Consider the following 27,713-nt stretch of genomic DNA (forward strand, 5'->3'; position numbering starts at 1 on the left):
ATGCGTTTGCAGATCTGAGGGCTGATGATGATGCGTTGCTGAAAATGATGCTGATGATGATGCGTTACCGCATATGCTGATGCGTTGGTTGGAAATGCTGCTCCCAAAGCTTCCTGGAGGAGATGCGTTGGAGCACACTGGGCTGAATGCTGCTATGATGAGCTTGGTTTGCTGAATGGAGAGGCGCCTGTATATATATGCAAGCATGCTGCTGGTCGGCCAGCATAAGTGCTGTCGGCCAGATGCCATGTCCACAAATGTTGTCGGCTGCCCCATAAATGCCTATAAAATACCTATAAAATTGCATAAATGCCAGTAAAATACCTGATGAGGCTAATGATGCCATGTCACTGTACACCTAACTGGTGTGCACGTGACAACAACCCAATGTCCACCGCCCAGACCTTATCCCCTTTGTCCAAAGGGAGTAACCAGCCATGTGTCCACTCTAGCTTGCTCCACAAAGCACTTGCCTGCCACCTACACTGGACAACTCACCACCTCACTCCTCCTCCTCTCTCTAGAGATTGGCGCCTCCTTCATGAGGACTGTTGGGCTGCATTTTTTGCACTTTTTCCTTCCCAACTCCATTTCCAAGCTTGCTAAGGTGTTTCTCAAGCTTCCAAGGGTGTTTCCGGATGCTAATCACTCTCCTACACACTCCCAATGACTGAAATTCAGCAAAACAGTTCTCTTTATTGCTGTAATTTCTAGTCTTTTTGCTGAGAACCCTAATTTCAGTCCTCCTTTCTCAAGTTGAACCATAGGGGAAGCTTTCCCAAGGTTTCCTTCATCCTCTTGAAGACTTTTGTCGCAAAGAAATGCGACAAATCGAAGGTCTCATCACTCATCGCGAAGACTTCCGTTGTCATCGACTCTACTTGCAATTGGTAAGCTTTTATGCTTAAATATGGAAGCAAGTAGTAGGAGGGAGGAACCAGATTATAAGATCACATACCCTTTGTAGTGTTCTCTTGTCCTACGTGCTCTCTTGCAGATTGTTGCTACCATGTGTTGGTGGAACAATAGAGAGCAGATGGTAGGGAACATGGGCACTTGAGGGTAGTGTGGATTGCAAGTCTACATCAACAACCACTTGTTTGCAATCATGGTTGATATATACGTACGTACGGATCTGATCCGTACCGTACGGCCGTACTGTACGGATCCGTACACGTACGGATCGATCCGTACGTGTGGGTTTTTTAATGCTGAAAATCGCCGAGCGTGTATGAATGGGCGCCCGCCTGGCGGCTGCCTTTGGGTACATACTAGGCCTTTCAAGTTTAATTATTAGACTCCAGAGAGCGTGCGTTACAGAGAGGCGAGAGCAGGAAGATTTCGAAAAAGCCCAGGCGACCACAGCGTTGGAAATTTGCCGCCAGGCGTGCGTGTAGGTAAACTGAGCATCTTCCTCTCTCTCTCTTTCTCTCCCTCTTGAGTCTTGAGTCTTATCTCTTTCTCTTGCATATGTGCTGCGCACTTGGCAGGTGCAGACAAAAGTCTCAAGAGCCATCATGCCTAAGCCAACTAACCCGTATTGGCAAGAGCACACCAATGTGATCCGCATTGTCAACACGCCAGGGCAAGCTGGATCTGGCACGCGACGATGGCAATGCAAGTATTGCAACTTTCAGCTCACCAGTACCATTTCTCGCGTCGTTATGCACTTGACAGGCATTGGCACAACCAATAACTGTGCAGGGTGCAAGGCAGTACCAAAGGACATTAGGGATAAGTTGATTGCTGAGAATTTTCCAGCAATGGGTGCAGGGAAAAAGGTGAAAGGTAGTCAACAGACACAGGATGCTCTCCATGATGCACTCTTGGGAGACTTGGGTGGTTCTTCACAGGTTCAGGAGGAGCAGCCCACTGGTAGTAGGAAGAGGGCTCGTACCATGCATGAGCAGCAGGACTATGTGGAGGATGATGGAGAGATGCATGCACCAAGGCAGACTACCTTGCCTTCTCGAGTTGCCTCTCTTTCTTGGGTGAAGGAGCGCCAGAAAGTGGCTGAGATGGAGATTGCTCGCACTCTCATTGAGTGCAACATCTCCTTTCATGTCTTGAGGACTGAGCAGTGGCAGAGGATGGTCAGAGCCATAGCCCAGGTTGGACACACAGAGGATTGGTCGGGGTTGGAATACAATAAGATGCGGACCACTTCGCTTGAGGAGCAGAAAGCATTGATAGATAAGGCATTGGTACCAGTGAAGGCAGGTTGGGGGCAGTTTGGGTGCACCATCATTTCAGATGGCTGGAGTGACATTCGTAGGCGACACATCATTAATATTCTTGTGTCGTCTTGCCTTGGCACGTACTTCTTGCGTGCTGTTGATGCAGGAAAGGCTGGAGAGCGGATTACAGGTGAGTTTATCTATGAGCACATCCGGCAGGCTATACTTGAGGTTGGCCCAGAGAATGTGGTGCAGGTTATTACTGACAACGCCTCCAACTGCAAGGCTATGGGTGAGATGATTGAGGCAGAGTTTAAGAACATTGTCTGGACTCCATGTGCAGCTCACTGTCTTGACTTGTTGATGGAGGACATTGGGAAGTTAACATGGGTGTTGCCTATTGTTTCCGATGCCACAAAAATGACTACTTTTTTCCGCAAAAAGCACAAGGCATTGGCTATCTTTAGGAGTCACAGTACACTTGACATGGTGCGGCCCTTGAAGACCAGATTTGCATATATGTATCTTGTGTTGCAGCGACTCTATGCAGTGAGGGATCCACTTCTACAGACAGTAGTGGACCCGAAGTGGAGAGAGATGCATCACGCACAGGAGGAGTCCACTAGATACATACAGCGGCGGGTGCTTGATGAGTCCTTTTGGTCGGAGGTGCAGGCTATGATAGTAGCATTGCAGCCAATTTATGTGTTGCTGCGTGTCACAGACATGGAGGGCTCCACCATGGGCCTAGTCTATCATCTCTTCTCAGAGATGAAGACACACATCAGAGGCTGCAGATCACTGGCGCTTGATCGGTATGTACTTGCTTCTGCAATGATTACTCTCGAGTCTATTAACTATTTAGTATAATACTATAATGTATAATAGTAAATACTATAATCAAAATTCAGCCTGTTAACTAATGTTGCGTCAATGCTTTTACAGTCGGGAAGAGATCTTGGCTATTGTAGACAAGAGATGGACATTTATGAGTCGGCCCATTCATGCGATGGCTGCATTGCTTCATCCTTTCTACAAGAAGCCAACTCTTTTTAATGACAGGAGTCTACTACAGGGCAAGGATGCGTACATTGGCTTGATTTGCGAGGAGGATGAGCAGTTGGACATTGATGCAGAGCTCGCAAGCTATGAAAATAATTTAGGGTCATCCTTTACTAGAGCTGTGGCGTTGAGGCCGGAGGCAACGAAGTTCTCTCTTACATGGTGGCAGAGTTATGGAAGACAAGGTCTTCCAAAGCTCACTCGTATCGCTTTACGTGTCCTCTCACAGGTAAAGTTTTCTATCTTTACATTTTTCATACATGTGTTTTGGACCTGGGACCATGGTTCATTGTCCAATCATCAATGTCTATTGTCTATGACCATGTCCAATGTCCATTGTAATTTGTCACCATTGACACGTCACAATGCACATGTGACATGTAGGATTGCTCTGCTGGTGGATGCGAGCGCAATTGGAGCGCTTATTCGCTAATTCACACGAAGATCCGTAATCGACTCAGCACTGCACAGCTAGAGAGATTGGTCTACTGCCGAGCAAATATGAAGCTTGTGCGAGATTACCACGCTTTGGGGACACCCAAGCAGGTTAGAAAGTTGAAACTTTGGGCTAGCGTTTATACATATTACAAGCGAATATTTGTAATTACTAATTACTACTTTCTACGCTGTTAATAATGTGAACACTGAATTGCATTTTGTTTTTTAACAGACAGATCCATCGAAATTGAAGTTGGTCTCGGAGGGGAGTGCAGAGGAGACTGAGCAGCAGCAGCAGCAGCTTGTGAGAAACGATCAGGAGGAGATTATTCGCATGCTGCACAGAGAGCTGGAGAGTGTGGATCGACGTGTGACGAGGTCACGTGCGCGAGTTCTCAGTCTCCCGTTAGTCGGGCGAGATGCAGGTCCAGAAGTTTCACGACGAGAGACCATTCGGCGAGGAAAGCTTCCTGTCCGTACTCCTCGGAGACGGGCAAATGAGGCTGTTCCTCTCATTCAGCCTACGGAGGATGATGATCCAGGACAGCAGAGTATGATGGCAGAGCCAGAGTATGATGAAGAGGGCAACGTCGTGACAGATGGGGACTTGCTCTCTTCAGGAGTGTCATCATCCTCATCCGATGAGGAGTTTTGAGATTCAAAGAGTAGAGTCTCGAGAGTCGAGTCGAGACTTTGTTATTGCTTAGTGTTTTTTACTTTTGAGTCTTGACTCTTGACATCAGACATTTATGATTTGTTATTTGTATGCTCTAGTATGAGCCTTTTAGGTTGACATCAGACATTTGTTATTTGTATGCTCTAGTATGAGCCTTTCTACGTCTATTTTGTCTTGACAGCCATTGTGTCAAGTATATGATGTGTGTTTTGAAATTAGTACATACTACATGCAAATTGGTTTATAATTTATTTTGATTCTTGAATGTTTCAAACTTTTATGTACCTTAAATGTAGAAAGGTGTTGAATGTCCTATTGTTTGCCAATGGTACGTATTTTTACGTACATAAAAAATTTTACTGTACGGAACACCGTACAGTACGTACATATACACAACGTACAGTACGTACACATCAACCTTGTTTGCAATACTGTATTCATATGCATTGGTATCAAAATCTGGTCAGAAATGCCCATGACACTATGTACTTGATTCTCCCAAGATCAATATACTTTATTTGAGGGAGGGGTCGACCATTCCGGCTCATTGTGTGTCTCCTGTCAATTTAGCAAATTACTTCTTGTATTTGAGCAAGTGTCCATCAAATCTTAGTGTATTTAAGTGTATTGATTAGCATTGTGTTCAACCAAGTTACAGGTACTTTCCAATTGATAATCTCGGCCACCTTGGCCGAATCAAGTCGGATGTCTTTTGCACTAATTATCTATCCAAGGTAATGAACCTCGAACAAATAAAATTCTGACTTCTTCTCATTGACGTAGAGCTCGTTGCTTTCCAACAACTTCAGGACTTTCTCCACATCAATGTCATACTGCTCAACAATAGCTGAAAATACCAATATGTCGTCCAGAAATATGAACACACACTTTCCAATCAATTCCTATAACACCCGCATCATCATGCGGTTGAATGTGGCTGGGGTATTCGTCAAACCAAAAGGCATGACCACAAATTCATAGTGGGTCCCTTTCGTACAAAAGGTTGTCTTGGGGATGTCCCCCTCAACAATCTTCACCTGGTGGTATCCACTCTTCAAATCGAGTTTTGAGAACACCTTAGCCCCATTCAGCCTCTCGAGAATATAGTCTATTCGAGGCATCAAGAATCTACTCTTGATAGTCAACTTATTAAGTGCATGATAATCGACACACAATCGAGAAGACCCATCCTTCTTCTTGACAAACAAGATTGGTGCTGCAAATGGCGACACACTGGGATGGATGAAGCTAGATTGCAATAATTCTTGGAGTTGGCGGTCCAACTCCGATTCCATTGCCTTGGAAAGGCGATATGGAAACTTGCTCGGGGGTTCCGAGCCTAGAAGGAGGTTGATATTGTGGTCCTCCAGTCTAGACGAGGGGGAGCTGGGGAGGGAGATTGTCCCGAAGAAAAAACTTCTGGAACTTTTCATGAAGAGCCAAATACTTCTCGAAAGCACTGGCCACTGTCTGGGCAGTCTGGATGTAAATCATCGCACAACGTGTGTCTTTCCTCATTGCTCTGCCTGCAAGTGGCTTATGAGCGGAAAGTTCGGGATCTCTGGCTCACACTTAATGGTCATTGGAGCGTTGGACACATTCCGGCTAATCTAGAAAGTGTGCTTGTCCCACTTGACATTAGGAAGGAACTTGTGAAACCATTGAATGCCCAAGATTATGTCTGCTCCTACAAGAGAGGCAGCCATAAAATCACGCACAAACTCTATGCCTTGAATGACTAATTTAGCACCTAGAGCTTCAAACTTGATGCTCGTCGTCATGCCTGTGCTAAAACCCTCAGCTTGCTTGTCCACCGAAGTTAGGACAAAATGGGCAAGCCGAGTGGCCTGTTCCATGACCACATCATCCGTGCTGCTGCTATCAAACAAGACGACTCTCTGGCCACCTATGTAGCCAAAGGTCTTGAGAAATTCGTTGCGCTCATACTCCTGGTCATGGACACTCTTCTGCTTATCTTTGAGCTCCTGCCTAATGATTGCTCCAATCGAAGCTTTGGGATCCGAAGAACTAGGGACAACCGCTGGGGTCTGTGCGAGAGCTAGGCTCACTGCTACTGAAGCCGTGGAGTCTAGGGTGGCGGTCTGTGGAGTGGTAGTCTTCTTAGAACACTCCCTAGAAGTGTCCTTTTGTATATACCTACCCTCCTTGTACCAAGCGGTCTCCTCAGCACTCAACTTGCCACCGGTCTTGCCTGCCTGACCTTTATGGTTTGGAGTAAGCTTAGGCGCATTGGTTGAGTTCTTGGAGCCAGACGCTCCCGTGCTTTGTCCTGGGGAAGACCCTGTCTGGTTCTAGCCTTTCCTCCCCGAGGTGTTAGCCTTGGGAGTAGCAGGCTGGGAAGTCTTGGACTTTCTGCCATTGTGCTTCATTTCAGCACTCTTGCGCAAGTGAGAGTGTGTCTTGGAAGGTGGTTAGCCTAAACATACACACCTCCCACCGGATTTGTGTCTCAAGGCCATAAAGGAATTGCCCTTTCTTATCCTTATCAAATAAGCTCAACTGCAAACATAAGTTTGAAATTTTATTGGCAAACTGAAGGACTGGTTGTACATTTTGACGCGCTCCCCTAAACTCGTCTTCCAGTCGCTCAAGGCAACGGGGCGAAAGAAACCGCCGCTTAAGGTCAAGGACAAACTCGTCCCAAACAGAAGCTGCTATACCTAATCTTGTGTGGGCATGAGTCCACTGGGTCCACCAAGGAATGGCCTCACCTTCCAAGTACCAACTAGCTAAGATCACCTTGAGTATCACTTTTTCGAATTGCGGCAAAATAAGCTTCAAACTGATGCAACCATGAATAAAGAGTTGTGGGGGAGTTTACCATTATACTTACTGAAGTTCATTTTCTCGGAAAAATGACTTGAGGAAGCCGCTGGTGTCAATCTTGCATCAAAGCCGCAAGGTATCATTCATGTTCCACGCGTCGCATGGCATCCTCTTCACGTTGTTGAATCTCCATTGCACGCATCTGCAACTCAAGCATCGAACTCGGTGCAATCGTGACCCTTTGAAAGGGTCCCTTTGTAGAGGATCTGGAATCTAGGAAACGGAAGGGGAGGAGGGAGGAGACAAAAAAAGAGGAGCTCAAGAATAGGTGCGCTCTTCCAAAGCCAGTATCTGCGCCTTCTGCTCTTCCAATTTGGTACCCTGTTCTGCGATTGCTCACATCATCTTTTGGAACATCTCTGGTACACTCATGCCTGATGCCCTCGATGCCCTAGATGGACTGCCTAGTGCACTTCGGTCCCAAATGCAAATCAGAAAATAAAAGACTGAAAACTTGACTTTCTTGGCTGAGGAAAATCCTCTACCCTTGACCTTCAGGATTCACCCTTGTGTTAACTCCTCCTTGGCTGTCCTGGCCCCCTTGAGTAGCTTCAGCAGTTGGTGAATAATCAGATGATTGAAAACGCTGCACTGGGCTGGGTATTTATACCCTTTATTCCATCCAGTTGACCAACTAATCATAGGCGGCCAGCAATATTTTCTCCACGACTAGGTCCAATAGCATTTTATGCTAATAATTTCATGTGTTTTCACAACTACAAGTTCCTGTCCATAATGCGCTTATCTATTGGGCTGCTGGGCTGCCGGGCTTCCCTACGCATGGACCAAAAGATTGGGGGCAGCCAGTGTGGGCTGTCCGACACCTGGCCGCAGCCAATCTAGGCTTGGGGCCTAGCCGGCTAGCTGTCGAGGCCCCCTTAGGGCTGGCCGACAGCACCTACCAGCCCACAACATGGCTGGGGGCACAGCCCTTTGGGGGTGGTTCTACACCTCCCCCATGCCCACTCTATGAAAGTAAACCTAATCCTTGGTTTAGCCCTATGGGCTGGCCTAGTTCTACACAGAGGTCTGGCGCTTGTTCGCAAACCAAACACACAAAGCAACTGACATCATTCCAGAGGGAGACTCACAGCGCGGACTGGCAGTGCTCCATGGGCAAAACAATGCACACCTGGCCTCGGACACATAGAGTGGAACCCTAGCTAACTCGTCCCGGACTGGGCTCACATGGGACCAGTTTTCCAATCCAAGTCCAGCACCTTCTTGTACAGATGTGTCTACGTGGCATCCAAGTGCGGGATGCACGTGACAACAATCCCTCCAGAGAGCTAGATACCCTTGCCCTCTCAGGCCCTCCGAGATCCATGCCGTCTTCCCATCAGCTAAAAATTTGGGATATACTCCAGCCCCATAGAGCAGCCCCACCCCGAATGTGGGCATTACCTCCATGTGTACTATAGTAGAGGTGGATGACACATGATGAGCACCACTGGTTACACCAACCCATTACTCATTATGCATCTAGGACCCACGTAGTATGTGGGTCTATTTGCTTTTGGCACTTTCATTTGATGTTATGACGTTTAGTTTACACATGGAACCTATGTAACACTTTTTGGTCTTAGACCCATTGGGTATTTAGTAGATGTTGAAAAAATCTCTATTGCTGCTTTGTGGACTGACCCTGGGCCCGACTACTCAAGCGCCTGCAGGACATCGGGGTTCCATCCGACTTGATTTGGAGCATCATCGCTCTTTAGTGCCCCCCACTTTACCATGACCACAGCAGCACACACCAGAGTGACAAGGATATGCAGCTTTGGCCACACTTGAGAGACAATGCTTCCAGGCCCATTTCGAGGAGCCCAAGTATGGAGCACCTTTTTGGGGACCAAAACTATCAAAGCATGATTGGCAGCATGTGGAAAGGCCCCATGTCATTATGTTCTCTCGTACGATTTGCAGCAAAACATCAGTCCCACATGTGATCATTCAGGTAGAATCGTTGCAACCTTGATGGTGGTGTATGCACTTTTTCAAACAATCACCTACCTCCACCACGTCAGCACGATGAGGCCCCACAAGTACCCGAGGCTTGCCTTGAAGTCCTCACGACAGCTCATGTCACAAAATTCCCCACAGCTTCTATTTTTTTCTATTGTTCATGTGTGGTATGTGGAGCCTGACATGACATACATGTACCGCTGGTGTAGCATGACATGGTGCGTCTGTGTGGCATATGGAGCCTGACATGACAGTACATGCATGGTTGGTGTAGCCTGACATGATAGTACATGTGTGGCTTGTGGGGCCTGACAAGGTGTACATGTATGGCTCATGGAGCCTGACATGATGGAATTCTTTGGGACTAGCTATCTTGGAGATCTTCTATATTTATGTTATGGGAAGGTTCCGGAAGGATCATGAGCCCTGGACATGTTATCGGATATAACTGAGCAGATGGGTGTTTCTTCCAGTCTAGCTGCACTCATGTGTATACATGACTTTGATTTTATCTTTGGATGACTTGTTTTGTTTGCCTGGACAATGCCTGGATTTTCTACCTATGTTTGTCCATGGGCCGAGGATGCCTGGGCACCCTGTGGACATGTATGTGTTAGAAGTCATCTCCTGTCTATTTTTATACACTAGGGCCTTTGTTGTGGGTGTGCCCGCCCTTATGAGGTGTTTTCTCATTTTTCCCCACTCTCCGTATTTTTCCCCATTTTTTCCCTATTTTTCTGTGGCATGGGAGGCAGTCTAGTAGTGGCGGAAGGACCTTGAACCTAGCCGACTGCATCTGTGGAGATTCTGGAAGTGGCCGACTGCACTGCATAAGTCGTGGGACTTCTCTGATTGCTGGCTGACCCACTCTGCTGCTGGCCGACTATGATTTTTCAGTCGTGGAGGTTTCTTGTGTCCAGTCGGCTGCCCTACAGCAGCAGGCCGACTGCTGATGGGGGGCCATATAAATAGGCCCCCAACCCCTTGTCATTTCTTGTATCATTTCTCGGGATCTTCTTGTGTATAATATATAGAGCAGAGTTACACGCCTCTATCTCTCTCTCTTGTGCTGTGATTTTCTGCACTGCGTTTTTGCTCGTGTTCCCAGATCTGGTCATCATCTCCGCTGCGTATTCTGACATGGTATAAGAGCCTAGGCTCTAAATAGTTCTTGGGATTTGTGTGAGCAAGAGGGGGATTGTTGTGTTGCTGATTGGTGGACTGTTCGGGACTGTTCGGGAACAGGAGAAGCAAGAGGACGGCGGGCTGATTTGCTCGACAGCCACTTGCAAGTGTTAGTTCTTCTTTGTTCCCACCCACCCACCCTTTTCAGAGTACATCCCCGAAATAGCAGATCTGCTTGAGATGGCAGAGAGGCATGTGAAGATCCCGACACTCCCCACGTTTATGTGTGCATATGCAAGACACCCAAAAGTACGAAAATGTGATACCGAAGGCTTGCGGCCATGCCAAGCCTCAAAAGGAGTAATGGAAACCAATGCCTTTGTGGGACATCAATTCAAAATATGACAAGCACACATTACAGCTTCCACCCAAAAGATATGTGGTAGCTTCTTTGCCTTTAACATACATCTGGCCATCTCCATGAGTGACCGATTCTTCCTTTCTGCAACCCCATTCTGCTGTGGAGTATAAGGAGTAGTATACTGATGTTTGATACCTCTACTCTCAAGAAAGGAATTCAACATATGTGACACATATTCCCCCCCTCCGTCAGAACGGAGAGTCTTAACCTTGCATCTTGACTCTGTTTCAGCAAGTGCTACAAAGGCCAAAAATGCATCATATACCTGTGATTTCTGTGTCAACAGATAGACCCAGCATATACGAGAGAAGTCATCAATAAATGTAGCAAAATAGAAGCAACCTCCTAATGACTTCGTCTGCATGGGACCACAAAGATCACTGTGTATAAGCTACAACTTTGCAGTTGCTCGTAGAGCCTGATCACGTGGGAAGGATAACCGATGCATTTTTCCCAAAATACATCCTTCACATATGTGATCTGGAGGCTTCTCCATAAGAGGTAGGTCTGTCAACATGTTATGTCGCTGCATGCAACTTATAAGTGAGTACACATTAAGCAGGACATATTTAATACACATGGCCACCAAAAGCTGGGCACTGGACAATATTTGGGCCTTCTTCAAGTAGGCGCCCCCTTCTGGACCTAAAAAGAACCCATCATAGCTATTTCTGGCGGTGGGACTCTATTACTGAAAGAGAACCCCAGTTAGGGCTGGGCGCATGCTTTTCTAGTGTATATAGAGCTGGTCGACTAGTTTTCCCTCTATTTTACAGCCTGCCTGCAGCCTGTCAGAATACGCAGCGGAGATGATGACCAGATCTGGGAACACGAGCAAAAACGCATGCAGAAAAATACAGCACAAGAGAGAGAGATATAGGCGTGTAACTCTGCTCTGGTGTGATACAAAAATGGTATGGGGGCTGGGGGCCTATTTATATGGCCCCATAGACCAGTCGGCCTGTGCTACAGGCAGCCGACTGGTGCTGAATCTCCACGACCAGCAAAAACAGCCAGTCGGCCAGGTGTCAGCAGTCGGCCAGCTCAGTAATGGAGTCGTGGACCAGTGCCATCAGTCGGCCAGCTACTAGGTCCTCCTGCCACCTCAGGGCTGCCTCCCAAGCCACAGAAAAAATGGGAAAAATAGGGAAAAAATGCGGAGTGGAAAAAATGAGAAAACACCTCATAAGGGCGGGCACACCCACAACAAAGGCCCTGGTGTATAAAAATAGACAGGAGATGACTTCTAACACCCCCTCTCAGCTCCTGGCTGTGACACCAACCACAGGGAGCTGGGGTGCCGCGCCTGAGCAAATCCTGAGAGAGCGACTTCGTGAAGAGGTCCACCGTTTTGTCCTCTGTCGAACAGAACTCTAGCAAGATGTCATCAGCAACGATCTGTTCACGAACAAAGTGCCTCTGGATGACCATGGGTTCCTCCAGTGAAAGCCCAAACCTGCAATGCAACCTCTGCATCCTCACCACCTCACAAGCAGCATCACAAGCACCCCGGTACTCTGCCTCTGTGCTTGACAAGGCAAAAGATGACTGCTTCTTACTGCTCCATAAAACTGCTCCGGGGCCTGAAGTAGATCTCCTCGTGTCTGGATCTCCTCCCCAAATTGAGTCACTCCAACCGTGGAGTCGGACTCCATCCAACAATCCCCCTCCTGTGTACAAGAGTCCATGATCCTTCGCATGCCGTAGAAACCACAGGAAACGCAATCCTACCTCCCAAAGAGTCATCCGCAACCATGAGCTCAACTGCCTCATCAGGAAGCTCCCGTCCAATCTGGTGTCCATCAACCAGATCAAGGAGCCATTCTGCTTCCGAGTCAAAAAGGCATCACACTGCTCACAAGGATCAACACTTGTTACCGTGCAAAAACAAGTCCTGGAAACCTGATGAAGACCACGCAAGGCCTTCTGAAACCTGTCAACCACCCCCTCTGAATCCGGAACCACAAAGCCTGGAGAAACCACCTCCTTCTGCAAGTAATCAACTGCCACCTGCCTGGCTTTCCGAAAGGTCCCCGTGGAAAGAACATCCTCATCTACAGGAGGTTCTTTGTCCCGAATACTACGAGACATCAGAGCATAAGTCACCTGTTCAGTTTCCTCTGATTGACGAACACAAGAACTACCAACATCAATACTGGAGAGTTCCTGCCAACTGCTGCCATCTACTGGCAAGCTATCCACCATCTGGTCCCGAAAAGCCTACACCTACAACGTATCCACACTTAAGTGGCCAATACCAGAGTGCCACTCATCACAAACCTGAGGAACTGGGAGAGAGAGTGCTGAAAGCTTGTAAACTCCATTCTCCACTCCGCCTTCCCAAACCACTTGGCCTGTTGCTTTGTCCTGGAGAGCAACAAAATGCTCATCAAACTCCACCCGTACGCCAGTCTTGCAAACCTGATGCACTGACAACAGATGAAAACCAAGTGACGGAACATACAACACCTGGGAGGAATGCTTCCCCCCTCTGCCATCGGGAACTATCTCCATCCTGCCCTCCCTGTGAACTGGGATAGTGGATGTATCCCCAGTAAGAATGTGACCAGAACACCTGCAGATATCCTGTAAACCGGAACGGGAAGGAGTCATGTGCCTGGAAGCACCACTGTCTAGAATCCACTCCCGAGTATCCGTTGCGGAGAATCCTCCAATCTCCTGCTTGAAGAAAATGAAACATCCGTGTCCACCACCTCCAGGTGCACAAAAGCCGAAGTCTTCATGATTGCTGCTGAGAAATCTTCACCCTTCTCGGTCTTCCGCTTGGGACACTGCCTCCAATAGTGGCCTTTCTCGCCACAATCATTACAGGTCCTCTCTGCCTTTAGTTTCTCGTGGTCAGTTAACGGACTTCTTCTCAGAAGACTTCTCCGATGAAGCCTTCCCATTGCCCGTGTTACGGCCTTTCAACCGTTGGCCAGTCAAGGCCTCCGAACCTCCACCCTGAGGAGGGTTCGTGAATCGTTCCTCCTGGTCCAGGACCATGGGCACAAGCTCCTCCCACGTGATGGTGTTGAGCCTGCCACCACTGGTAATCAAAGACGAGTAAAATGCTGAGTACGAAGAGGGCAAATGTGATAGCAACGTTATGGCCATGTCCTCTGACGATATCTCCTTCCCAGCCTGAAGAACTTCCTACTGAAGAGCCTACAGCTTGTTAATATGCTCCGCATCATCGACGACTTTGCAGGGTTCATAACCCGCATATGTACTTCCAAGGAAATCCTCTTCATGGGCGATACCCTGTTGTAAAGAGAGGCCAAATGCTGCCATATACCTCTTGCCAGCGTCATATGCTTTACATGATTGATTACCTGCGGTGTGCAATTGAGAAAGATAAACGAACGAACCCTGGCGTTGACACAATCCCACATCTGTGTCTGAGCCTCCCGGTCCTTTCGGATCACCGATAACTCCCCTTCCTCAACTTCCGGCGGCCGTGGAACTCCAACAACGACGAAATCAACGAGGTCGTAAGACTCCAGAACAGATTCCATCATAACCTTCCATATGCCGTAGTTGCTCCCGTCCAACTGACGGTCCACCGGGAACGTGGGGAGTGTCGGGATCTTCACATGCCTCTCGGCCATCTCAAACAGATCTGCCATTGTAGGGATGTACTCTGAAAAGGGTGGGTGGATGGGAACAAAGAAGAACTAACACCTGCAAGTGGCTGTCCAGCAAATCAGCCCGCCGTCCTCTTGCTTCTCCTCTTCCCGAACAGTCCCGTACGGTCCACCAATCAACCACACAACAATCCCCCTCTTGCTCACACAAATCCCAAGAACTATCTAGAGCCTATGCTCTGATACCATGCAGCGGAGATGATGACAAGATCTGGGAACACAAGAGCAAAAACGCATGCAGAAAAATACAGCACAAGAGAGAGAGAGATATAGGCGTGCAACTCTGCTCTATATACACAAGAAGATCCCGGTGTGATATACAAAAATGGTATGGGAGCTGGGGGCCTATTTATATGGCCCCATAGACCAGTCGGCCTGTGCTACAGGCAGCCAACTGGTGCTGAATCTCCACGACCAGCAAAAACAGCCAGTCGGCCAGGTGTCAAGAGTCGGCCAGCTCAGTAATGGAGTCGTGGACCAGTGCCAGTCGGCCAGCTACTGGGTCCTCCTGCCACCTCAGGGCTGCCTCCCAAGCCACAGAAAAAATGGGAAAAATAGGGGAAAAATGCGGAGTGGGAAAAAATGAGAAAACACCTCATAAGGGCGGGCACCCACAACAAAGGCCCTGGTGTATAAAAATAGACAGGAGATGACTTCTAACACAGCCATCTATCTCGGGACAGAAGCCTATCGAATGTCAATAGAGGGCTGGCCAACTGTGTTTGCAGGTTCTCCTACTGTTGGCCGGCTGTTTACAGGTCTAAAAAGCTGCTGGCCAAGGCATATAAAAACAGAGAGGAAGAGCTGGTTGAAGGGCAGGGAACAGATCCTCTACTATTTGAAGACCTTCTAGCTTGTGTGCAGCTGTTGGTCGATTTCTTATGTGGCTACTGAGGGCTGGTTGACTGCTGTAAACAGCCTTTGAGGGCTGATCGGCTTCCTCTATGAGCCAGACAGGAAGAAGACGATGATGTTGAGTTGTCCCGGGCTGATGTGGGAGTTCTATGGGCTGTCTATAGTTGTCCTGCATGTGCTTGATGCTGGGAATGCTCACTTGTGCTAATAATTGTCAGCAAATTCAGTTCATGTTATGTTTTCTTGTTTTCATACTAGTACTAAAAGAGATAGGTGCTAGCCAATGGAGAATCCCTAGGCACCCGTGAAGTTGTATTTGGAAGCACACTCCTTATGGTAATCTAGCCATTAGGGGGGGGGGGGGGGTCAGCCCATCTTCTGGCCCCTAGTGTGGTGTACTGTGCATATTTGTCATCTTCTTTGGTCTAGCATACTTATGTGTATTTTCAGTTTTCATGATTGATTAGATTTCCGTGTTTAAGTTGCCCTTCCGTTTATAGCTCGCACTTGAGGGGGGCACTGAAGCATGGTACATCTGAGTTTCCAGCTGGTTTTCAGGACGATACGGGCTCCAAATGGACCACCTCCCACCTCTTCAGTATAGCCTGGACTCCCCTTTTCTCTAGCTCCCCCATGAGGTCATCAATCGAACTATCCAGTTCGACCTCCTTAGCCTCCACATACACAGCACATAGATTGCACCTTCGGAGCTCCCACCGAAGATGCACTTCTGCAGAAATCATTTCATCACGCTCACAAAGAATGGCTTCATCCAACAGCCACGCTACCTCAGTATTCACATGTCACATGCCATGCGGATCGCTTGGCTAGCGACGGGTATCCTCCCACTGCCTACAAGACAGAGGAGCACTATACATGTCACTGCCCAATGTACTATGATCCCTGAGATACCACTGTCTCTCTTCCATGAGGTTTTGGCCCATTATCCAAGATCATAGACTTCCCAGACCAGCGCTGACTGGGACTCTTCCTACTGGAGCTTCGTAGACACAAAGATACACTCCTAACAAAGTGCCGGGCACAGCCACCACCCCTCCTTCCTTGCCAGCCGACCATCACCAATTTCTTCCTGGCCCAAGGAGAGGATATCAGCATAGTGGACCCATTGGGTCCACCACAAGATACCTCAGCTCCACCCCATTGTTAGAATTAGTGCATCTCAGTGTATTTGGGTTGTGCCTATTTATTAGGCATTTATCTATTTTCTCCTTGTATTATGAGTCGTGAGCACGTCGGCCTGTTCCAAAGCAGTCGGCCTGTTCCAAAGCAGTCGGCCAGGTTCACATCTCCACTATATAAGGAGCCTCCCCATTATTCACTTCATCATCCGATCCCTGCACATTGTTCAACACTTCCACATCTTTCAAACATTGACTAACTAAAAACTTTAAGAATAATCTTTGCACATTTTCAATCTTCAAGTACTTACTGTGGAGGAAGATCGAGAGATTTAGACACCACATCAACAACATTTCCATCTTCTAAACAAACCAAATGCTCTGTTCGAGGTGGCTTGCTCTGTTGTGGACAAGGGAAAAGGCTGTTATAGGTGCCAGACCTGCACTGCACAAAGAAGGAATAAATATAACATGGACAACTGAACGAGGAAGTTCATTATGATTAAACCATCAATTTCTTCTGAGACACAACCACCTTAACCCCTGAAGAAGGCCCAGGCTGCACCTGGCAAACCACAGTCTACAACACACAAAGCATGCACTACATGCTATATAATAGCAGTAAAAGCTCAAAAAATAAGTGTAGCATGTATGGTTAGCAAAAGAGGCACAACATACCAGACTGCAGTTAAATCTGTCAAGTGACAAAAAGGCTGTGAGTGTAACGCAGGGCTCCCACAATGAGAAACAGTCAGTAGGCTGCCTGCCAAACTGACCCAAGAGAGAACGCAAATTATTGTAGGAGGATGACAAAGGAAATTGGGTCTCACACTTTTTCTAACTCCCACCTGGTTCTTTTTCACTTCTTTCCCACTCACTCATATTGCTGCTGAATGCAGCTTCTTAAAGGCTGGATCTGGAGGCGGCATGTGCTGCAAGTTAAACCTGAAGCTGCTCTAGAGCTGAGGGACTGCTAAGGACTGCTCTTTTGCTTCAAGGTGCCTCTACTTCAAAGCTTTGATACATAAGATGTTCCTTATGTGACCTGTGGGAAGAGGTTAGAGCCCTTAAATAGGCCTAAGATGCCAGAACCTTGGCAGCAAATAATGCCTATGATCAGCATACTGAGCTCCATTCCGTGAAATCAGCCCTGCTTGAGGTTCTCTGGTAAGTTTATGAAACAACCTGGTCTTTTACATGAGCCAGAAAAGATTCTAAATGTGAGGATAAGATGTACTCAACAGTACTCCAAACACCAATCACACCGTCCAAGGATCTAGAAGCCATAGGTGTGCTTGCCCATGCATAGGGGCGAGCTCCTAGAGATGAGGTCTCTGAGCTGTATGATAGGGAGGTGAGACCGTATTCGTTCTCCATATCAGTTTGCAAAATTACATCAATTAGAACTCAGAGTTTAACAAGACATCATCGTGAAGCCTCTCCTTTGCAAAAGATAAACCTGGAACTGCCTCAAAAGTTGGATCTTTGGAGAAAACACAACGTAGCTCTTCCCATCCTTTTCTTGCCTTACATCGAGAGCACCTAACCAAGGCACATACTTGAGCTTCTTCATTATTATGTGTACTAACAGCCTTTTCAAAACTTATAGATAGAAAGAGCTTCCTCTTTAGCTGCTGAAAATTATCTGCAGTTAAGAGCAGATAGCCGAAAAGTTCCATGCAAAGGAAACTAAGATTGCCTTTTGGACCACGTGCCGTCTCTACTATGGCAGCCTTGGTAGAAGAACACACAGCAATGTAGCCATTTGATAGTAGTCACCGTCAACTCAATCATGCGACCCTCAATAATGACAGCACCTAAAAGTAAGGGAGAACTCATACATAAATATACGAAATGGCACGCGCATACAGACTTGTAATGAACACATGTTTTGATGTTTAGGCTCGAGCACATGAATCACTGTAATAACAGGCATCAAGCATCTCCAAGTTCATGCGGTGAATCATGGCAATGCTCATGCCTAATGGCGAATTACTACTTATGATTTAAAAAGCCTCATGTGTATATGTGCGCCCAGTCAAGAATGAGAGGTATTGTACGACCAACAGGCATCATACTCTTATTTTTTGCGAGGGTGGGGAGCTGTAAGGAACCTGTGGGAAATCTTGTCCTCTGGGGAGAGCACGATGCAGCTCTTGGCGTTCTTCTCCTGCAGCTTAGCACGTGCGTCTCGCCGCAGCAGGCCTCGTCTCCTCACCTGCACCAAGCTCCACCCAAGGCATCCATTCTCGCCGCCTCCTCTCAATGCTCTCCACCGCTTCGTCTCGCACACCGGCAGAGCGCTCGCGACTCTAAGAGCCGCTTCCGCTGTACCTGTCACCCAACACGAGAGGTCTCCACAAACAGGGAATGTAGCAGAATAGGTAGGATACTGGGAGGGCTCGGCGTAAGCATTCACATACCAGCAGAGGTTCGCCATAGCTTGAGAGCTTGCATCGTCCTCTTGTAAAACCCTCGTAACTCACGTGAACTACTAGAAATGCCTCGTATGTGTGTGTGTGTGTGTCTCCTCTCGTGTGTGGGGGTGAGAGAGGGAGGGGGGTTTAGAAATTCTATGGGACCATGCAAAATAACTCCAATCAATCCTCTTAGTTTGTGCAAATAACTCCAATCAATCCTCTTATTCAAAGTTCTCATGATGTCTTGCCTCTCACAAAATAGGTCCTTTTTGTTTGAGCTCGCTAGTGTGCACGGGCGCTTATACACACAAGAGAGGGCAAGCGAGAGCATTCATTTGTAGAAAATGAATCAACCCTAAGAAACTTAAGAACTTTTATTATTTCTTAAGAAAGATGGTCAAACTTTAACATACTAAGATGAGCACACTGAAAAGATAGAGTGCTCAAACACCTTAGGATAAGATGTTCTTTACGCTAAAGCATGTTAAGGGTGGAAGGTTTAGTGTGGTGCTTGTCGTTGTCCTCATAGGACAATCTTTATATAGATGATGAATTCACGCCCATCGCTCGTACAAGGGTGTTGGTTCTAAGATTGGAGGGCCTTGCTTAGTGATAACATTGTAGCGGATGCCACTTAACCAAATTATTTATGTCTCTCCCTTTTGGTTGAGCACGTAGGGATAGCAACATCGTCTTAAAAAGTAACCGCGTATCTATGAAGCATTTGTGTTTCAACTATTCGTGGATTCTCGTAGTGTATAACTTTCCCTTCTTGCACTTCTTTAATCAACACTTAGTTCATAGGCACTAATTGGGTTGGTGGTTGTCGAGGCAAGATGGGTAGTCGTAAGGGTGCTTATGGAATCCTTAATAATCCTCTGTATAGTAAGGCATGTTTAGTGATGCTTGTGCTACTTTGGCAACTTGAAGTTGCACAACTTACGGCATTGGTAAAGCAAGTGAATAAATAAAGGAGTTGGTGTTGCTCTTGATCGTTGTGTTGGGTGTAACATTGAGAAGTCTTGTGGTTTTTTAGATGTTCATAATATGTGCAAAACAAAATAGGTCTTGGCCTTACACATGGACATTTTGTGCTTTGATGTTGGTGGCGTAGTGTACTTGAGACTAGGTCTTTTCATGGGCCTAAATAAGGGTGACTTTGTCCTATTTGCCAATGTTGATTCAATTATTTAAGTAGTGTCATCTAGTCCATGCCCCCAATAAGTGTTCCTTGTATTTTTTGGTATGATTGTTTAGATATATGGTCGTAAAACATTATTTCCTCTTCGTTGTCATGCCATATAGGCTCTTTGAGCATGAGACAATGCTATGGAGATCTCTAATTATTTTGCTATTCAATCCATGCAATAGAAAAAGAAGAATGTTCAAAACATGATATCCTAGCATCCCTCATGCACACACTCACTTCTAAGAAAACAAGAAGCATGCATCCAAATCAAACAAGAGAAAGAAGAAGAAAGAAGGGAAGAGAGGATATGAGAAGAGCTTGCAATATTGAATTAAAATGGGGAGTTTATATTCACTATTAATTTACAAAACCAAATTTTATACATAAACTTCTTGGCTTTCTAGACTAGCTTCTTAATATGTTGCAATTGAAGTGTTGTGACTTTCTCATTTTCCATTAAGCTCATGCCTCGTAGGCTTACAACTTCATTCATTATATGAACTTCTTGGCTTTCTAGACTAGCTCCTTAGCATGCTGCAATTGAAGTGTTGTGACTTTCTCATTATGCATTAAGCTCATGCTTCGTAGGCTTATAACTTCATTTATTATGCAGGAGCACGAGAAAAGGAGCAAGAGTGTAAGCGCCCATCTTTCTCTTCTAATAGCAAGTCCTATAGGCATGTGTTAACCACTCCAGTTAACATGGTCTCGCCTACCCATCCTACTACAAGGCACTTCACCATTTTACTTCTTTGTAGCGAAGCCTATCTTTTGTAAAACAATAATGCAATATATTATTATATATGCTTAATGTTAAATGGGGAAGTCTATGACTTCATGTATATGATGAAAAACAGGTAGAGGGAGAGGAGACACACACAGGAGCAATCCCTAATGTATATTGCAAACCCTAACCATAGAGGGAAGCCATCTCTCTAATCACAGCATGCATAAAGCTATAATACACAACACACACTATGTGTTATGTCCACACACAGTTTTGCCAACATATCCAATGCATATTAGTGTTGCACTAACCATGTACCTGCATGGTCTTTGATCACTTCAATCCCAAGAAAATATCTCAATTCACCCAAGTCTTTCATGTCAAACTGCCCACTCAATGCCTTTTTGATATGCATAACATCTGTAGCATGATCTCCTGTGATAATCAAGTCATCCACATAGATGACAAGTAAGACAATCCCATGATCTGTTTTCTTCACATAGAGTGAAGAATCTGCTGAAGAAACCTGAAATCCAAGGGAGATAAGATATCGGCTTATCTTATCACTCCAAGCACGAGGTGCTTGCTTCAAACCATATAATGCTTTCTTTAATCTGCATACATGAGTGGGATACCTCGGGTGTACATATCCTTCTGGCTGTGCCATATAAACTACCTCTTGTAGATCACCATTTAGAAATGCATTTTTCACATCCATTTGATGCATTTCCCAACCATTTGCTCAGCCATAGCAATGACTGCTCTCATTGTTCCTATCTTTGCAACTGGACTAAATGTTTCATCATAGTCTAAGCCTTGGGTTTGTGCATAACCCTTAGCTACCAATCGCGCTTTATGGCGCTCAATGGAAACATCTGACTTGCATTTCACCTTGTAAACCCATTTGCAACCAATGACATTTTTGCCTTGTGATGGTAAGGCAACCAAATCCCATGTTTCATTATGAACCAAAGCATCCATCTCAACATCCATTGCCTTCTCCCATACATGCTTCCCAATAGCTTCTGTATAGCATGTAAGTTCCACATGCTTCACGAAAGAGGTCATATATGCGTAATGCATAGTAAAATCACGATATGTCAACCTGTCACAACTGGATACCTGACCCTTTGGGATCTCCGCAATGCATGCGGATCACTCTGAACACCTGTCACTCTAGCATGTGGAGGCACATATCTATCCTGCCTTGCACCAGGTGTGCGTAAAACTGGTATGCCAAGTTCCCCATCCAAACTCTCTGAACTTGACGACTCATAACCTGTAATGCCAATTCCTTCAACCTTCTTTTTCCCTTTATCCACAGCACTACTCCCAGTGCTCACACTCTCATGTCTCAAGTGTCCTGACCATGGACGTATAGTGCTACTCTCAGACTCTGCTGGCCTAGACATAGAGATAGAGCTTGCTTGTGGCAAGTTCACATGCACATCAGCATCAAGGGAATCAATGACACCCTCATCCTTTGCTTTGTACCAACTAGAGCAAGTTCATCAAACACCACATCTCGTGAGATAACCACTTGCCTAGTTTGTGGATTGTAACATTTATATGCCTTGCGATCCTGTGCATAACCAACAAACACACACTTTTCTGCCTTAGGATCCAACTTCCTCCTTCTCTCGTCAGGCACATGTACATAAGCTATGCAACCAAACACTTTGAGGTGTCCAATGTCTGGCCTAAAACCTGTAAGCCGCATCTCTGGCGTACTTCCATGTATGGCTGCTGTGGGTGTATATTAAGGACATACACCGCGGTGGCACATGCTTCTGCCCAATAATAGTCTAGCATGCTCTTTTCATTGAGCATCGCCCTGGCGACATCACAAATGACTCTATTCTTCCTCTCAGCAACACCGTTTTGCTGAGGTGTGTACCTACAAGTTAACTGCCTTCTTATGCCATGCTTTCTCAAGAAATGCTTAAAAGTATGTGAGGTGTATTCACCACCTCCATCTATCCTCAAACATTTTATCCAAGAGCCATATTGCTTCTCTGCAAAAGCTTTGAAGTCCATAAACTTTCCCAACACTTCACTTTTCTCTCTGAGAAAGTAAATCCAAGTCATTCTGCTGAAATCATCAATGAATGTCACATAATACAAGCTGCCTTTAATGGATGGGTTTTGTGCAGGACCCCATACATCGCTATGAACTATCTCAAGTGGCCTGCTACTTATATTGCCTTCTTTAGAAAACGGCAAACTCGCCTGCTTTCCAAACTGACAGGCATCACAAACATCCATATTCCCATCATACTTGAATCTAGGCAGCCCACTAACAATGCCTCTTGCCTGCATGTTCTTTAACCTTTGTATGTTCACATGTCCAATCCTTTTATGCCACATGTCAATGTCCTGTACCACATTTCGGCTTTTAGAGAACATGGCTGATTTCAACTCAGGAATCCCAGCATCCAACTTAAATAACCTGCCTTCTTTCTTGCCTTTGGCAAATGACTCTACATCCATTTTTAAAATCCTCAACGAAGCAACCATGCTCGTTGAAACGAACCTGTAAACCGTGTTCCACCATTTGACCAACTGAGACCAAACTTTTTGTAATAGAAGGCACATACAAGACATCTGCCATAGACTTTGTTTCACCATTGTGCATAACCAATGGTACACTTCCAACATGTGTGATAGCATGTTGGGTATCATCTCCTGTTTCCATATAGCCTCACATCCACCATAGGCTTCATATGCTCAAACCACTCGCCATGACAAGTCATATGGTTTGATGCTCCAGAGTCCATATACCAAGTGTCATTACTTTCACCATTCGTCATCATAGATTCCACAACATGTTTCATGGCAAACAAGTGATTTGCACTGCCATCATTACTGCTTGATGCATAATTTCCACCACTTGCATAATTTCCACCATGTTGTGTATAATGTCCACATGTTGTGTTGACCTTTCCTCCTGCCATCCACGACCATTACCACGGCCACGTGATGCAAATCTCCCCCTGTTTCTAAATCCCCTTTGTGAATGGAAAGCCTGATTTCTGCCATTATCATCATGGCTAGTAGATGCATCGTGAAAAGAGTCACTGAGTTTGATTTCCTCAACAAGCAAGAGTGAAACCAACTCATCAAAATCTGGTAAACCTGTACTCCAAACCGAGATGGATGTATCAAAAGACTTATACTCCTTGCCAAGACCACGCAAGGTAAAGCACGCTTTCCAAGGCTTCAAATTGCAATGTAGTGGTTTAATCAAGTGTGTATAACTTGCATTGATACCTAAACAAGCTCAATGTTGCATATCAACACCAACCAAGGTGCGTACATATCAAATTTGTCAGATCCCCTTCTCTGTTTTGAGAAAAACTAGTAAAACCAGAAAAGACCAGTAGTAAAATGGCTCTAATTCCTTTGATTCTTGTCTAAATTGAGAGACTAAGCATTCATTAGCTTAGCATTGATGTCTACTAACTCCATGTAAAAGGAATTAGACCAATTGTTTAAGATGAGAGAGTAATTAGCCGATTAATCACCCTCTGTTTCACTAATCACAATAGACAACATGTTTAATCAGCTCATTTACAGCTCCATAATGCATAATTGCTTCAACCAATCATATAGCAACCTTCTCAAGTGTATGTACCACACAATTGCTAAGAGAATTTTAGAATTTGTCAACCACAAGACTTGATTTTTGGCCTTCACCTAGTAAAAAAGTGAAAAACTGCTCTGTTTCTGCATATCTGGCTGCACCACCTGCTGTAGGGTTGATTTGAGGAGATTATAATGATAATTGATGGTACATTTAGATGCCCAACACACCTAGGCATGTGCCCAATCCATCAGTGTAGTGATTTTTGCAAAAAACCTCGCTTTAATTGCATCCACAATGAGCATCATTTCTCTATTTTTGTGAAGGGTTCAAACCAGTGTCCTCTCACATAAATGCACCAATCTTGACTCCAAATTCAATTTAGGGCTTGCACATGAGTTGCCAATACATTAATCCTTGTCACATACATGTTCCTTTGCTAGATTGCATCTATTTTCACAATACATCACCGCTTTCAAGCTCCAATACATCACTGCTTTCAAGCTCCAATGGAAAGCTTGCAAAAAACCAAAATTTTCTTTTGCTTTGGGCAACCCTGATTTGCCTTGTTTGTGCTTGAATCACCTGCAATCCGCTCAAGGGTGTTTAGTAGTCCTTACCCGGTAGGCCAAGCTCTCAGATTTGATAGAAATCGGTGTGCTCCAAGCTTCACAGCATCAATGGCAAGCTTCACAGCGTCTTCTCCCTCTTCTCTCACTCACTCATAAACCCTAATAGAGAGCACCAGGCTCTGATACCATGATGAAAAACAGGTAGAGGGAGAGGAGACACACACACAGTAGCAAACCCTAATGTATATTGCAAACCCTAACCATAGAGGGAAGTCATCTCTCTTCTCACACCATGCATAAAGCTATAATCCATAATACACAACACACACTATGACCAACTGGACACAGTCATTTATGTCTCACACATGCTGCTACCTAACATGCCAGCACATAGTGCACCTGGCACAAGCTAACATTGAGCTTGAATCTCAAGAGCCCCTCTCAAGCTCATGATGTATTGCCATAGATGAAGATGTAGATGAGCTTGGGCTATCAAAGCTCTCAACAGTATATAGTTGCTTAAGGCTAGACATAGATGCCATGGACTATTTTTTAGTCTCATGACCAACTAAGTGCGAACACAAGCCACTTGGACTATTTTTTTAGTCTCATGACCAACTAAGTGTGAACACAAGCCACTTGGATTATTTTTTTAGTCTCATGACCAACTAAGTGCGAACACAAGCCACTTGGACTATAAGATAATTTTAACATTAAACAATACACAATCATTCCCCTTGTAATATAGAATTCTTGTGAGCTCTCTTCCCTTTTCTCCTCGCTCTCTTGCATGAAACTCTCTTGCATATGAACTCTATTAGATCCTTGCTTGCTTGATGTGGATGTGTTATGGCTCACCCTAACCCCCCTTAAAACACATCCAACAAGAGATTACGTAGTGAACCGTAACTGTTGTGAGGATCTTTCCAAATGGCCGAGCTCGTAACCCTTGAGGTCTCCAAGCTCTACAACTCCTTGAGAAACAAGTCCACCGAGCCTCCCGCAAGCGTTACACCACGGGTACTCGTCCCTCCTCTCACCTCACTTCACTCACACACACGCACTAGCATGCATTAGGGAGAGAGACTAGCAAGAGCAAGAATCCATTGCACAATGGGATAGTATATTGTATTATGAGAGATATTCACTTATATACATGGCCATAAGTGTTCACACTCACTTAAATTGTGGTCGAGCGGGCACTTTTGGCTCATAAGAGGCCTAATACTATTACAATGACTACTCTCATAATATATTCATGAAGTACATCACTTAGGAATTCATCCTAACTTGCTATCACAAGCTCTTGAAGCAGGAATCGCCATAAATACTCCGTCACACCATTACAGGTGCCCGTCCAAGTTGTAGCTTTGGATACCATTGCTTCATATCTTGAATGTATGACCCTTTGGTGTATCTATCATGGCTCCTTGATGTAAGATAATGGCGGTAGATCTTGTTAACCCTAGGAATGGGTTAATATCTCCCCCTTCCTAATGGCGATTGCGTCCTCGTGATCGCGTTGAAGACCTTTGTGTGGGGAGAATAGACAAGCTTTGTTAGTGGCTTTGATGTTGAGTGACTTTCAATGGTCTTTGTCCCTTCGAAACGAATGAGAAAGGTTAGTTAGTGAATGAAAAGGTTAGTGGTTTATTGGGAATTTCTAACGAGGTGGGGGGTGGGGTTTTTACGAACGATTGAATTTTTATATTTGTGTGAGCATTTTTTTAAGGGTTTGTTGCTCACATTATTTTTGGTAATCATAAGCAAGGTTACATGTGATTTGTGTTAGTAGGGATGCTAAGAGATGTTAATAATGGGAGAGAAGAGAGGGAAGGATTCGGAGGAACATAGACATAATCATCAAAACGAGATGGTGATTCTCAGATCTTCATTTGATTCCTTGAATTTGAAGAATTTGGCCTTCAATGATGTTCCTTTGTGTGGCAGGATTCTTAGCAAATGTTAGACCTGTTCCTACTTTCTTGTGCCCATGTGCTTTTATGTTTTTATGTATATTTAAGTGCTCTTATGAAGCAGATATACATGAAGTACAAGAATTGAGTCATATAGACTCTTATTGAACTGTTGCTTATTGAAGTCGCCACTTGTTGGCGAGGCTTGAAAGAATTATGTTGACTTGTGAGGTTCAGATAGATATCTTCGCTAATGATTGGAGATCGTTGATTTGTGAAGATGGTAGCGTCATTTGGAGAGGTTTGGAATTTGAAGGAAAATTCTAGGAGATGGGTTGTACCATTAACCAGGCTTTCGCCCACCATAGCCCCGCCATCCAGAGATGTACTTGGAAGTTGTCGATGGCGAGGCTTTGGTGCAAATGTTCTCCAATGCATGAGTATGGATATGTACTCATGGAGCAGCTGCTACATTAACATAGCCAAAATAATAGTAAGCTATAAGCTTAACAAATATATAATGGTTATTGAAGATCTTTTGGAAGGTGTTAATGTGTGAGATGGCTTAAATCGTGAAAGTGCAGGTTTTTAAGCTGTGAAAGGGAATCCCATAAAAGTGCAGGCCGTGAAATAGAATTCAGTGAAGGGTAATCCCGTGAAATGGTCTAAGGCCATGAAAGTGCAGGCCGTGAAGGGTAATTCCGTGAAACACTTTAAACCCGTGAAATGGTGTCTCCGTGAAAGTGTAGGTTTTGATCCTGCGTGAAGTTGCAAGTTTTTTTAGGCCATGAAAGGTTATTCCGTGAAATTGCAGGTTTTTAGGCCGTGAAAGGTTATTCCATGAAATGGCCTAAACCCGTGAGCTGATGCCTCCGTGAAAGTGCAGGTTTCGACCCCATGAAGTTGTAGGTTTTTTAGGCCGAGAAGGTTATTTCGTGAAATTGTAGGTTTTTA

General features: G+C 45.4%; 2 protein-coding genes across 2 annotated transcripts in view; one reads left to right on the forward strand and one right to left on the reverse strand.

Annotated features, from left to right (window-relative positions):
• The window catches only part of LOC147612194 (Pseudouridine synthase family protein), a 31,736-nt gene extending 12,838 nt beyond the window's left edge, over positions 1-18,898 (reverse strand). The window contains exons 1-3 of the mRNA XM_086784085.1: positions 18,776-18,898; positions 18,467-18,686; positions 16,664-16,792 (exon numbers count right to left, since the gene is read on the reverse strand). Of these exons, the coding sequence (XP_086640211.1) occupies positions 16,664-16,792; positions 18,467-18,686; positions 18,776-18,809 (383 nt within the window). The 5' untranslated portion in view covers positions 18,810-18,898. The remainder of the gene's footprint in view (positions 1-16,663; positions 16,793-18,466; positions 18,687-18,775) is intronic.
• On the forward strand, positions 1,141-4,514 carry LOC147612195 (uncharacterized). The gene is made up of 4 exons (XM_086784084.1): positions 1,141-2,992; positions 3,123-3,468; positions 3,624-3,785; positions 3,910-4,514. Exons 1-4 carry the CDS (start codon positions 1,518-1,520, stop codon positions 4,330-4,332), a joined length of 2,406 nt encoding a protein of 801 aa, XP_086640210.1. The 5' UTR covers positions 1,141-1,517; the 3' UTR covers positions 4,333-4,514.
• Positions 18,899-27,713: the final 8,815 nt, after the last annotated feature.

The sequence above is a fragment of the Cibotium barometz genome, chromosome 46 (assembly GCF_041138505.1).
Source record: "Cibotium barometz isolate CiBa-2024 chromosome 46, ASM4113850v1, whole genome shotgun sequence".
NCBI lineage: Eukaryota > Viridiplantae > Streptophyta > Polypodiopsida > Cyatheales > Cibotiaceae > Cibotium > Cibotium barometz.